This window comes from Thalassophryne amazonica, chromosome 8 (assembly GCF_902500255.1).
Source record: "Thalassophryne amazonica chromosome 8, fThaAma1.1, whole genome shotgun sequence".
In the NCBI taxonomy this organism is placed as follows: Eukaryota; Metazoa; Chordata; class Actinopteri; order Batrachoidiformes; family Batrachoididae; genus Thalassophryne; species Thalassophryne amazonica.
This window is the reverse complement of record NC_047110.1, coordinates 70386972-70401013: the sequence shown is the minus strand read 5'-3', so window position 1 is coordinate 70401013 and position 14042 is coordinate 70386972. Positions and strand designations below refer to the sequence as shown.

General features: G+C 40.5%; 2 protein-coding genes across 3 annotated transcripts in view; one reads left to right on the top strand and one right to left on the bottom strand.

Moving 5' to 3' along the window:
• LOC117514922 overlaps nucleotides 1–9534 on the bottom strand; it is a 29591-nt gene extending 20057 nt beyond the window's left edge. Inside the window, exons 1-4 of the mRNA XM_034175493.1 lie at nucleotides 9444–9534; nucleotides 9129–9343; nucleotides 261–317; nucleotides 65–157 (exon numbers count right to left, since the gene is read on the bottom strand). Of these exons, the coding sequence (XP_034031384.1) occupies nucleotides 65–157; nucleotides 261–317; nucleotides 9129–9343; nucleotides 9444–9534 (456 nt within the window). The remainder of the gene's footprint in view (nucleotides 1–64; nucleotides 158–260; nucleotides 318–9128; nucleotides 9344–9443) is intronic.
• Nucleotides 47–14042, top strand: part of kcp (kielin cysteine rich BMP regulator) — a 100558-nt gene continuing 86562 nt past the window's right edge. For both annotated transcript variants that reach the window (XM_034176612.1, XM_034176609.1), the window contains exons 1-2: nucleotides 47–53; nucleotides 7156–7160. The gene's annotated coding sequence lies outside the window, so the exon portion shown is untranslated. The remainder of the gene's footprint in view (nucleotides 54–7155; nucleotides 7161–14042) is intronic.

Genomic DNA, 14042 nt, shown 5'->3' with positions numbered 1-14042 from the left:
AGGACGGCAGAAAAACACGAGTGAAGCTGGAACCACACGCTCTGTGTGTGTGTGTGTGTCTTACCTCACTGATAATAACTGAGTGTGTGGTGTTTTCTGCAAACACAAGTGAATCATCACTCTCATCGAGGATCTCCACAGTGATCTTATACACACTCTACAATAATAATACACACACACACACACAAAGGCACACACAGGTTTGAATCTATGGTGACAGAATAATGATGTCATCTGTAAAATGCGCATGTGAATCGTACCTGAAGAATGTCCTCCTCATAACATACTAAATCAGCCTTTAGGATGGGTCCCAGCACCTGAAGGGGGAAAAAAAACAACTGCAGCCATTTGTTACTTATGATAAAATAAAAATAGCACAATACTAAAATATCCTTGGCTGTATGAGCATTGTGTTCTTTATAATTTGCAGTTGTTTAATTATGAAGATCATATTGTCTTACATACAGTTTATACAGTTGTATGTAAAAGTTTGGGCACCCCTGATGATTTCCATGATTTTCCTTTATAAATCATTGGTTGTCTGGATCAGAAATTTCAGTTAAATGTATCATATAGCAGACAAACACACTGATATTTGAGAAGTGAAGTGAAGTTTATAGGATTTACAGAAAGTGTGCAACAATTCTTTAAACAAAATTAGGCAGGCGCATAAATCTGGGCACCCCAACAGAAAAAATATATCAATATTTAATAGATCCTCTTTTTGCAGAAATAACAGCATCTAAATGCTTCCTATAGCTTCCAATGAGAGTCTGGATTCTGACTGAAGGTACGAGGTCTGTTAGAAAAGTATCTGACCTCATTATTTTTTTCAAAAACCATATGGATTTGAATCACGTGTGATTGCGTCAGCCAAGCTTGAACCCTCTTGCGCATGCGTGAGTTTTTTCATGCCTGTCGGTTGCGTCATTCGCCTGTGAGCAGGCTTTGAGTGAGGTGTGGTCCACCCCTCTCGTCTATTTTTTATTGCGAATAAATGTCTGAACGATTTGGATCTTTGCTGCATCAATTTTTTTCCAGAAACTGTAAGAGACCTCCAGGTGGACACCGTTCAAAAAATTAATATGGCTTTCAGGGACGATTTTATGGGGATTAAACAGATTACGGGGTGTTACTGCCCCTTTAAGGACGGCCCACAACTGCTGAGAGCGCAGCGCGCTCCCACCGCCGATGGACAGGCTGACACCCCGCACAAACAACCAGATCATTTTCAACGTGAAAGCTTTGTTGATCCGGGACCTCGTCTGACTTTCACAAAAAGGCAGAAGATGTGGACATCAGCACTTTTCCGGCACATTCCACCATTACAGGAGTTTTTTTGTTCATGGAAAAAGAAGCCGAGGGATGCGCCACGGAGCCGTTCATTACGCGGGACAAAACCACCTCGGTGTTGGTCTCACAGGACGGCTTAAAGGTGGATTTCAGACGGATTCCGGTTGCTTTCCAGTCATGTGAATATCCGATTGTGATTGTGCATGAGCTGAACATGCCAGAACATGTCCCGCGAGGCTTCATCACGGCGTTTCTTTTCGCCATGCAGCTCCGCCGTGACTCACGGAATTCCTCCGCCTTTGTTCCTCTTTCCATGACAAAAACTCCTGTAACAGTGAAATGTGCCGTTCATTTCTAAACTGGACGCTGTCTTGATCCGGTATGTCCTCTGACTAGCACAGGAATTGTGAAAAGACGTGGACATCAGCACTTTTTCCGGCACATTAAGACAGACGTGCGGAGGAGTTCGGCGCATCGTGGTGCAGCCGCTCGGCGCAAAGAAACGCCGTGATGAAGCCTCACAGGACATGTTGGGGCTTGTCCAGCTCAAGCTCAATTTCTCAGATAGTCATACGACAGAAAAGCAACCAGAATCCGTCTGAAAGCCGTCCTAAGAGACCAACACCGAGGTGGTTTTGTGCCGCGTCAAGAGCGGCACGGTGGCGCGTCCCTCGGCTTCTTTTTCCATGAAAAAAAACTCCTGTAACAGTGGAATGTGCCAGAAAAGTGCTGATGTCCACATCTTCTGCCTTTTTGTGAAAGTCAGACGAGGTCCCGGATCAACAAAGCTTTCACGTTGGAAATGATCTGGTTGTTTGTGCGGGGTGTCAGCCTGTCCATCGGCGGTGGGAGCGCGCTGCGCTCTCAGCAGTTGTGGGCCGTCCTTAAAGGGGCAGTAACACCCCGTAATCTGTGTAATCCCCATAAAATCGTCCCTGAAAGCCATATTAATTTTTCGAACGGTGTCCACCTGGAGGTCTCTTACAGTTTCTGGAAAAAAATTGATGCAGCAAAGATCCAAATCGTTCAGACATTTATTCGCAATAAAAAATAGACGAGAGGGGTGGACCACACCTCACTCAAAGCCTGCTCACAAGTGAATGAAGCAACCGACAGGCATGAAAAAACTCAAGCATGCGCACGAGGGTTCAAGCTTGGCTGACGCAATCACATGTGATTCAAATCCATATGGTTTTTGAAAAAAATAATAAGGTCGGATACTTTTCTAACAGACCTCGTATTTTGGACCATTCTTCTTCACAAAACATCTCAGGTTTGTTGGTTTCCTAGCATGGACAGCTTAAAATCACACCACAGATTTTCAATAATATTCAGATCTGAGGACTGAGATGGCTATTCCAGAACATTGTACTTGTTCCTCTGCATGAATGCCTTAGTAGATTTTGAGTAGTGTTTAGGGTCGTCGTCTTGTTGAAAGATCCAGCCCCGGCGCAACTTCAACTTTGTCACTGATTCATGAACATTGTTCTCAAGAATCTGCTGATATTGACTGGAATCTATGTGACCCTCAACTTTAACAAGATTCCCAGTACCTGCACTGGCCACACAGCCACACAGCATGATGGAACCACCTCCAAATTTTACTGTAGGTAGCAAGCGTTTTTCTTGGAATGCTGTGTTCTTTTTCTGCCATGCATACCGCCCCTTATGTCCAAATAACTCAGTTTTAGTTTCATCAGTCCACAGCACCTTATTCCAAAATGAAGCTGGCTTGTCCAAATGTGGTTTAGCAAACCTCAAGTGACTCTGTTTATGGCGTGTACGCAGAAAAGGCTTCCTCTGCATTACTCTCCCATACAGAATCTCCTTGTGCAAAGTGCGCTGTATAGTTGAACGATGCACAAAGACACTATCTGAAGCAAGATCATGTTGTAGGTCTTTGGAGCAGGTCTGTGGGTTGACTATGACTGTTGTCACCATCCCTCACTTCAGCTTATCTGAGATTTTTCTTGGCCTGCCACTTTGGGCCTTAACTAGTACTGTGCCTGTGGTCTTCCATTTCCTCACTATGTTCGTCACAGTGGAAACTGGCAGCTGAAATCTCTGAGATAGCTTTTTGTATCCTGGGCAATTATATGTGACTTACATTACGTTTTTCGCCCACTTTCCACGGTTTGTCTCTTAGCATCTGGTACACTTGGAGGTTGTAAGAATCCAACTGTTGCATGCAAGAACCCACTTCTACAAGGTATTAAATTATTTGTTGAGTTGTTGAGTATTTGATATCAGTATCAAATACTCAACAACTAGGATTTTAATTGTATGTAATTAACACATGACTCACGTTACACAAAAAGGAAAGTGAAACAACCTTACTTTAATACACATATACATAAAATGGCTACAAAAATGCCTAGAAAATTATCTGATTTCTTTTAAACATAGGCAGGGTGTTACATAATTTGTGTGACTCGCGTTACATTTTTCCAGTGTAATGTGAATACTCACTACATTGGTTATTTTATTTATGCAAAGCTCTGTATGTAAAGGTCTGTAATGAGTGTGAGTAGTTTGGCCAGTCACACAAGCTGATGACATATTCTCAACCAAAAATACTTATATCAGTTCACACATTATCCCTTTTCCTTAAAATCAATACACTTGACCTTTGGAATTCACGAACGTGGAAATTTACCATAGGATTTGATAATATAAAACCTGTTCCTTGCAAAATGGTAATTGTAGTATTTCAGGAAGTCCTACGCCAATCAGTTGCACAGCTGTTAAACACCATCAAACCCAAAATGCCCTCAGTTATTGACAACGAAATGTTGGCTCAATTTCTTGACCATTTTCTCATGGCTGTAAAGGATTTCTTCAGGTTTAACTGGCCACTTCCAGTTTTTACAAGCAAGCACCATCCCAGACACTTGGTAATCATCATCTACTATTTTCTTCACCTCACCATAAATTTTCTTCACCTCACCATAAGTTTTCCCGAGTCAACAGGTGCCGTATTCATTATTATAACTGAGAAGAAAAGAAGTTTGTGTCTCCCTCCTTTGTACAAAAAAGAATGAAAAAACATTGCTGGACAGTGCTGCTCGGTGCTGGATGGTATTTAGTATGACCCCATGCAGCAGGAAGTGTCTAGAATTTCAGTTCACTCACATTGGCATTGTACTAAATAGCCCTTTGTTTCTCCGGGTTTCCTTACACAGCACTCACACTCATCTTCAACCGCTTAGTCCAATCTAGGGTCGCGGGGGACTGGAGCCTATTCCAGCAGTCATAGAGCATGAGGCGGGGTACAGGACAGGACGCCAGTCTGTCACAGGGCCACAAACAGACACATTCACACCCACTCGCATACCTATGGATAATTTAAAGATTCCAATCCACCTAACCCGCATGCCTTTGGATGTGGGAGGACTCTCTGGGTTTCCTTTCTTTTGTTATTTAATCTTTGTTCACGTATCTTTTAAGGTATTAGACAAAGTTTCCCATGTGAACATTTAATTGAACTTACATCTGATTGTCGTGGATGATGATGTATATGAAATCTTTTGTTTTTGCCAGATGAGCATGCCGTTTCACAAACATACAGGAAGTGAAATGGATTCTGGGAAAAAACAACAGCGCTGCCCTCTTTTATAAGTCACTGAAACTAATTTGAAGGCTACCCACATTAGAAATGACAGACGTAAACCAATACATTACAGTAAAAAATAATGTGACTCACATTACCCTGTTCCATTTTTTGTGAATCGCGTTACATGTGACTTGCGTTACAGATATTCAGTGCCTTATAGGACTGACCTGTTTTTGGCATGATTGTTTTTGGTAAAGTCATGAAAAGCAGATTTATCAGTAACAGTTTTATTGTGTAAGGAACTTCAGTGCAGTAAAAACATTTGCATACAACTGTACATGTTCAATAAAGCCCCTCTATCAATCAATCAAACAAAAAGAATATTTACATTTTAAGAGTGGAAGTTGTGCAAATCAAGGAATATTTGTAGATCACCCGCTGTGCATCTGCAGGTATGGATTGCCGTGGAGCCACGTCACTTCTGGCAAAGTGGCCAAGCCGAAGGCGAGAATTCGTACTTTCACGACTGGCCGTCCGATGAAAACAAGCTTGGGCTGCATTGATTGTCTATTGAAATCAGCTGGTTTTGTTTTGTCTCTAGCCAGCTGATAGCTCTCACTGCCTGGAACGGGGTGATTCTTAGACTACGGGCACTTATGTCCTTTGATCATATTGTATGAAAAACAGAAAAAAGGGGAAATTTCACACTTTTATAGTTATCTTTACAATGAAAGTGTGTTAAGAAATTTGTTCTAGTTGTCTATGATGACTTTTTCACCTTTTGTCAGCATCATTATATGCAAATATTGCCATTTTGTGCTTGTCCCACACCCAGACTTTTGATCTTCAATGATAAAAATGAATGGTAAAGAAACGTTTTTTTCTAATGTTTTAAAATATCTCTGAATAAAATATCAGTAAAATAATCAAAACATAATTGGGGTATTCAATGTCATACAACTGTTGTGATTTTTTTAAACAAAATGTAGTTGTCCCACACTATTGCCGTAGTTTCCACCACAACACTGTAATGTCCCTTTAAACAGTTTGTATGAAAGATTGTTTGGGTAGTTTCTATGGAGATAAACAGTGACATCAGAGCACATGTATATAGCGCCAAATCACAACAAACAGTTGCCCCAAGGCGCTTTATATTGTAAGGCAATGGTGTGGTGGAAATTACATTTACAAGGCCAGTAGTGCCCGTAGTCAAAGAATCACCCAACAATGAGATTTATACACCAAGCTGAGCTGAAATGAACCATTGTACATTAAATTGACTTTATTGATGACTCTGACCCCTTTGAAAAGTGACCAAATTACATGTATTTGTATTGAGCTCTGTGATGTTTTCATCGGCCAAATATTGCCACCAGAAGGCAGTTGGTGTAAAGTCTGCGGCAACCCATTAATGACACATTTAAATCCATAAAAAGTTAGCTTTGAGTTAACAGAATTTAGCATGCAAAATGTTATTTACAATACATTTACATTAAAAAAATAACATTTTTAATGTAAAAAATAACATAACATTTACAATAATTTTGTAAAATAACATTTACAAATGTTATTTTACAAATTGTTATTTACACCTTGCCATTTACAAGGTGTTATCAGGTTACAAAAACAGCACTATTCAGTTTTAGAAATGTTTATTTCTTGCTAGCTTTTGCATAATATATGCCAAAGAGGATATATTTACACACAACCAAAACTGAATTTTGCAGCTAGCTACCAGTCTGTGATCTCGCCATGCTAACATCCGCTAAATTTCTTGGAAATAAGTTCAAAGGTGTTATCAGGTTCCAAAAACATCATTTTCAGTGTTAGAAGTGTTTATTTCTCACTAGCTTTTACATAATATATGAGAAACGTATATAAACACACAAAATAAAGCGATTTTGGAGAGACCAGCCACTGATGTGATGGCGCAGCTCTACTGATTGGCTGTCACACCCACCACTCAATAAACAAAACTGAACAGATTGAAACAGAATGTGACTTTTTAACTTCTTAAAATACCTCTTAGAATAGGTCAAGGTTAACCAACTTTGAACCATTCCAAGGTCTGTGTCCCAGAATGTTCTGTGGCAGTAATAGGACTGGACTTATGCTGAGCACGGATGGACGGACGCAAAGCCTTCGCAATACCCGATGTCCACATTTGATGGCCTTGGGTAAAAAATAATAAAATAAAACCCTGTGATCACTTCAATTTGTAATCTTTCAACCCTGCTATCCTTCTGCTACCCCACATCCCCTTCCCCCTGCATATAAAATGGAAATGGGAATAAAATGGAAAAAAACAGCCAAATAAACCCAAACTTTGCTGTTCACAGTGGTGGTTCACAGTAAGTCCCTTTGGCTGCTCTCTTGTTTTTTCACTCAGGGTCGCCACAGCAGATCCGCATGTTTATTTGGCACAAGTTTTACACCGGATGCCCTTCCTGACGCAACTCCACATTACATGGAGAAATAGGCAGGGGTGGAATTTGAACCAGGAATCTGCTGCACTGAAACCAAGGGCACTAACCACTTGGCCGCCACCCCTGGTGGAAAAGAGAAGGCTGCTAATCCCTCTAATTCTTTAACAGCTGCTAAGATGTAAGACAGCTGGCCAGGACGTGGGTGGCACTTAGACAGATTGTGTCCACTCCAAGAACAAGGTCGTGAGGTTAGGTCTAAACTTAGAGACCTCGTCGTTGTAGCCCCAAGCGATGACGTTCATTCCTGCAGACTGATCCGTCGCTGAGGTTATGTCTGTGTTGTTGTTTATGTGTCAGGTTCTTTGCTTGACAGCAGGATATTTCAAGCAGATGACATAGTGAGCAATGGTTGGCCTTTGGTGTAGGAAGTATTACATTTTGGTGCATATCTGGTTCAAGGGGTGGATGCTGTGTTTGATAATCTTGATTTATTTCATCTTGTTACTGGTTTTGGTCTTTCAGTTTTGATCTTTGATTCGTTTGATACTATAATCAGTATTGCTAATTAATTTAGTGATCAGAATTAGAGGTCAGAATTTCTTCCTTGTTCCTGATTAATTTTCCTTTTATTCTAATTAGAGGACCAAAGACGAGAGGAATGAAAACATAACCTCCATTAAGGAATCAAAGCAACATGCAATCAGGACCTATGTTTAGTGACCAGACTCAAAGATCAGGATCAAAGGTGAGCAATCAGGATTAGAAGACAGCATTAAGAATCAGAGGTGAATGCTTAGGATAGAAGTCTCAAACTAATTCCAGAAAGGGCCAAGAAGATGCAGGTTTTCTTTGCAAACACCCACTCCACCAGGTGATCCTCTGGCTTAGGATCACAGTTCAGCAATAAGAAACAGGTGACCAATCAGGATCAACAGTCAGCAATCAGTATGAAAGGTGAATGTTTAGGATCAAAGTCAGCAATTAGTATCAAAGGTAAGCAGTTAAGATCAGAAGTCAGCAATCAGTCAAAAAGATGAATGTTTAGGCTAAATGATTAGGAATCAAATCTGACTGATCCAGATCAAAGGACAGAATCAAAGGTGAGCGATCACAAATAATGACTGGAGTTACGATCACAGCTCAACAATAAGAAAGAAAGGGAGCACTCAGAATCAAAGGTTGTCAGTCACAATCAAAGTTGATTGCTTAGGATCATAGCTCAACAACAAGAAACAAGTAAGCAATCGTGACCAACAGTCAGCAATCAGTATCAAAGCTGAATGCTTAGGATCAAACATCAGCAATCAGAATGAAAGGTGAATGTTTAGGATCAAGTATGAGCAATCAGGATCAAAGCTGACTGATCCGGGTCAAAGTACAAAATCAAAGGAGTGTGGTCAGGAATATAGACTGCAGTCAGGATCACAGTTTAACAATACAATAAAAACAAAGATGAGTAATCAAGAACAAAGGTTGACCAAAGGTCAGCAATCAGGATCAAAGGGGAATGTTAAGGATTCATCACTGTTTATCCATAGGTCTCCATTGGTCCAGATCAAGATTATTATCTGGATAATGATCTGGATCAAATGGACAAAATAAATAAATAAATAAATAAATAATTTCAGACGGTGATGATAAAATCCAGTAAACTAAGGATTTGAATGACCCTTAATTGGAGTAAGAGGGTATAGAAAGTGGTTGGATGGATGTAGTGAACTTTCTGCACTTCTAATTGTCAGATTTGATTGTTTGAAAGATATATTTAACACATAATGTTAATATAACTCACATCCTAATCATGAATTCTCATCTATAGGAGAAATGAGACTATTCTACATCAGAAACACACTTACCTGTCGGTCGATCACGTTCTGAGCTGACATGTTGAGCCTTAGGTTTCTTCCATCCAAGTAGAACCACCTGGCGTCTTTTCCATCAAGGATCCAGTGAACCCCTTCTGCTGTGGTGTCAGTGAGTAGCTCAGCAACAACTTCTCCAGACAGGCTTTTTTCTCTGATTTGGGTGGATACATCCTGACCCACCATACATTCGCCCCATCCGGACATTCCTGTGTCCTCAGAGACATTTCCAAATGCACAGACAGGGTAAGAGCTGCAGAATGTTCATTCTGATCATGAATTCAACTTTAAGTCATGATGATGCTTTACCTGCCGCGGTGTGGAGACACAGGAACACCAGAAGGGAGCAGACAAAGGCATCACCTTGTGACATCCTCCATTTAAGTTCAATGAAGGCCATTCCTGGGCTCAGTCAGACCTCCAGAACCAGTTCTGTCTGCATCAATCATCAGAATGTATTCACTCAACAGAATTGTTCTCCATCTTTCTAATACAGTATGAGGATCATGATGACAGCATGTCTACTTCTTCCCCTAATTCCCACAATAGCCTGTCCCGAGACTCCCCCCCCACCCCCCCCACCCCAAAAAATCACCTTCTAATTATGTCACTGAAAAGTGAAGTTCTCCACTCAGTTTACATGAACTAGAAGTTGACTTGTGATTGCAGTGTTTGAAGATTTGAGAATGACTTGGCATTGACACTGACTTTTCCCTTAACTGTTGCGTCCTATTGATCTCAATAGACAGGAGCTGCTCTGATTCTAGACTCATGTATGAGATACTTATATACAGATTATATCTGGTGTAGATCATCTAAAGACAAAGGATTTATTTGTAGATCTTTAACGATTCTTCAGTTTATAGGTTCTTTAATAGATATCAACATATAGTACCTAGTTTAGGTTTCCATTTGATAGCATATAGATTATGTATTTTATCTTCCTAGAGTAAGGTAGCAGGGTTTACTTTAGATAGATACCAAAACATATTACATCATAGCTTCTGTTTCTATAATAAAATAACCATATTTATAGCTTAGCCTACTAGCTATAATTTAATTTTACTACTAGTCTACAGACTAAGTATACATATGCTACAATCTTCTCCTATTCAGGGTTTTCACATATCCCATAATCCCTTGTGTGCCAGAGAGTTGCTGCAGTCAAAACAACATAGAGAATCCACATGATGACAATTGTAAATGAATATTATACTACAAAAATGTATTTTTTATGCTTTTCATCACATTAATAAGAAACTGCATTCATGATACCCTGAAAACTCGCCAAAACAATTATAACAAATAATCCGTGTCTGCTACGTTTAATCTGTGTGGAGTTTAATAAACGCAAACTGAATTTCAGACATATTATATATATTAGTCTGGAACAAAGAGGACAAACAGTGTTGTAAAAAACAATAATCAAGACATTAAAGAGAAAACTTCACTTTCCTCCAGAACATGAGCAGGAAGCGAACGGAGCTCACAGCGGCCCCCACTGAAAATAACGGAAAGACAGCCTGTGATTCTTGCATGTTTACATAAAATAAACACAATAACAACGTCTATAAACCCAGAGAATATATTCATGAGAGTTTTAGGCACAATATAAAAATAGTTTTATGTTGCGATGTTAATGGTGTTGTCCGTGTGCAGCGGTTAAAGTGAAGCCCAATTAGAGCGTCTCAATGCAGTTCTCGCCTCAATATTAATATTTAGGTTTTAGAAGCTAACTCCTATAATATTATATAGTAACCATTTCTTGTATATGTTGTTTATTACCCTTATTATTCAAATATCACTTATATACATGATGTCTATTTTCTTATGATATGTCTTTTGATATATTATTATGATATGTCCATTTTCTTGAGCCGCTTGGGTGGGTAGGGACAGTTCCCATGGGATAAAAAAGCTTTTCAACCTACCATCCCTGCTTCTCAAGACCAGGTGCCTAAGTGGCTCTACTTTACTCTATTCTACGCTTCCTTTTTTAGATATTTAGATATACCTTAGTATACACTAATATAGTTCTACCTTAGTATTCTAGAAGACATACCTTACTGAATTTTCATGTCACGGGGTCATACAATGAATGGACGACAGTCAGATATATATATTTTGAAATTATTACACCTGCCTGCTGCTGTCATGTTGGGGGGGGTGGTATTATTTTCAGTCCTGTGTGTCCATCCATTCACAGGGTAAAGTCAAAATTTGTACCAGTGCTTATCTGAGATATTTAAAATGGCTAGTTTGGGGGAGTAGTTAAAAATACACCTATGTTGCTATGGTCATTATTTGACCTGTAGTGTCGTAGTGAAGTCTCCTTTTTCTGCAGATTTCTGCTTCAGCCATCATCACACTTCAATGATCTTGGCCATGATGATTACTGATGGGTGGCACGTTGCCAAAAGCCAAAATTCTTGGACTGCTGTGGTAAATCTTGTTCATATATGTGGGTACTTCTAGATTTTGGCACAAGGTAGGCCACACTACTGTCCAACCAGGCAAAGAGGAGTTCTGATGTTCCCATGAGTTTTCATGATGGACGCACAACGGGTGCACTCCTCTACATGAGTCTGCTTTGAGCGGCCATAATCAGTAATGTTTTCCATGAGTTTTGATGAGTTGTCACATCTTGATTTGACATGGTATGAGTTCCCAAGACTTTCCCAAAAATATACACAAGGTTGGAGGATTTTCTGACTGAGGAAGGCGTTCAGCTTGGTTGTGATGAATATGTCAGATGAATATGCCTCTTACTGTGAAAAGCAGTTGTGAAAGGTGCATAGAGCAGACCAAACAGAGTGAGGACAGGAGTATTTGGACAAGACCATGGCTATTGAGAAGAAAAGAGTATGACAAGTACAGGTATCTCATGGCAGATTTGGCAGAAGATGACAGAAAGGAGCAACTTCAAAAACATTCAGAAGATCAACCATGAATTGATGCATGAAGGTCTGGAGCTCATGAGGCCAACCAAGAAGAAGTAGAACACCTTTGTGAGAAAGTAGCATCTATCTGTTGCAGCCAGGATAAACATGAGAATCCCCATTACCTTTTCCAGCCTCTCGAGCCCTCAACACTGAGGCAACTGCATGGTGGATCATGTCCAGGGAAATGCACCACATGGCCAAAATGTTGTTCCCTCACAATTCAAGTGATACTTTTCATCTGAGTCCCTAGACATACCCATTCATTTGTTATGCCAATGGTAGTCAAGAATCCTCCAAAGAGACATAGCCCCAAAAATACCTAGTTGTCATCTTGGGCTACGCAACCACACAGTAAGATCGGAAGCATTAAAATCTAAAAGACACGGACCTTCATTCTCCTGCAAGGCTATCTGCATCACCAACCTACTCTGTCTTGCATTCTGTTTCCATAAGCCCTTCCCGGGTGTCTCTCAATCAAGGCGAAGAATCCAGAGACAGGACTGTCACTGGTGAGATAAGTTAAAGTCTCTACAATTTCACCACTTTCCTCACAGACTGAAACACTGCTGAATGTCAAATCCAGCAAGTTGTTGAAAGCCTGGATCTTAGTCTTGATCCAGCACATTTGCAAACACAGACACCCCAATTCCTCATTCAGATTCTCACGTTCTACAATCAGTGCAATTATTGATTCTGCAAAAATCATAGCATTGTCCTCCAAGTCAAGGACACTGAACAATTCCTTGCCAACAAAGGTACTTAAGCTGTGGGTTTTCTCAACCATAACCAACACTCGGTCCATGCAAGCATTAAACAGTATAGGAGCCAGAACACATCCCTGAGGAACACCAGTTTTCAATGGGAAAAAGTCATAGGTTCTGTGCGCCCTCTCCAACTGGCATGTTATATTACATCCAATCTAATCAATAACTCTGCTTGAACCATGGCTTGAACACAATGACCCGTCCCCCAACACTGACCCGAGTCTCTTAACCAGGTCATGAATGGATCTGCTGTATGCTGTGTTCAACTGACTGACCTTTGGCTGTCAAATCCTCTTCAACATGTCTGTCCATCTCCATATTCTCCTGACACGTGGTGGACGTAGCATCTCTGAGTCACAAAGTCAAAAGCCTGAATAACCAGTCGAAGCTACTTTACAAACAGGCTGATCCTTTTAGCTGGAAACACAGCAGAAGTAACAAACATCACCTAACCTGCCACGTGCACAGACCTCGCTCCCCTGCATACATTAAAAAGCAGACAGCAGCTTATGAAGGGATAAGCACCAGCTCAGAGGCTAAAGCTTGAGGGCGGGGCTTTGAGGACAAAGCAGGAACCTATCAGATTAAACGAGAGACCTAATGGTCAAACTGTTCAGAGAGAGAGGTCACAGGTCAGTTCAAGAGATTTGTCTGATACAAAAGTGCTTGACCTTCAGAAATAGAGAAATCGGTGCTCTACTCCTTATACAGTATTAATGAGACATTTGGTTAATAAAAAACACTTTATTTACTAAGACAAGCTTTATTATTATTTATTAGCAGGTATGTAGAATCTTTGTGTACTTTTTCTGCACACTGCATCTGTTTGTGTCTATGGATTTATTCAATTAGCAATGTGCCTAACGAGGCCTTTACATGGGATTAGATATCAAAGATCGGCTCTTCACATCCTCTAGATTAGCCCACATCCTTTTACAAACAGCATGTGCAGCCTCACGTGCATGCACACACGCACAAATGCCCACATGTCATGTACTCACAGTATCCACATTTCTTTATGTTTTAGCTCGTTCTTACGGTCATGACCGAAAAACTAGATCGCGGGTACAAGGGGCCGAAATGGGTTTCCTTAGGAGGGTTGCTGATGTCTCTCTTAGAGATAAGGAGAGAGGTTCAGTCATCTGTGAGGAGCCCGGATTTGAGCCACTGCTCCTTCACGTTCAAAGAAGCCAGCTGAGGTG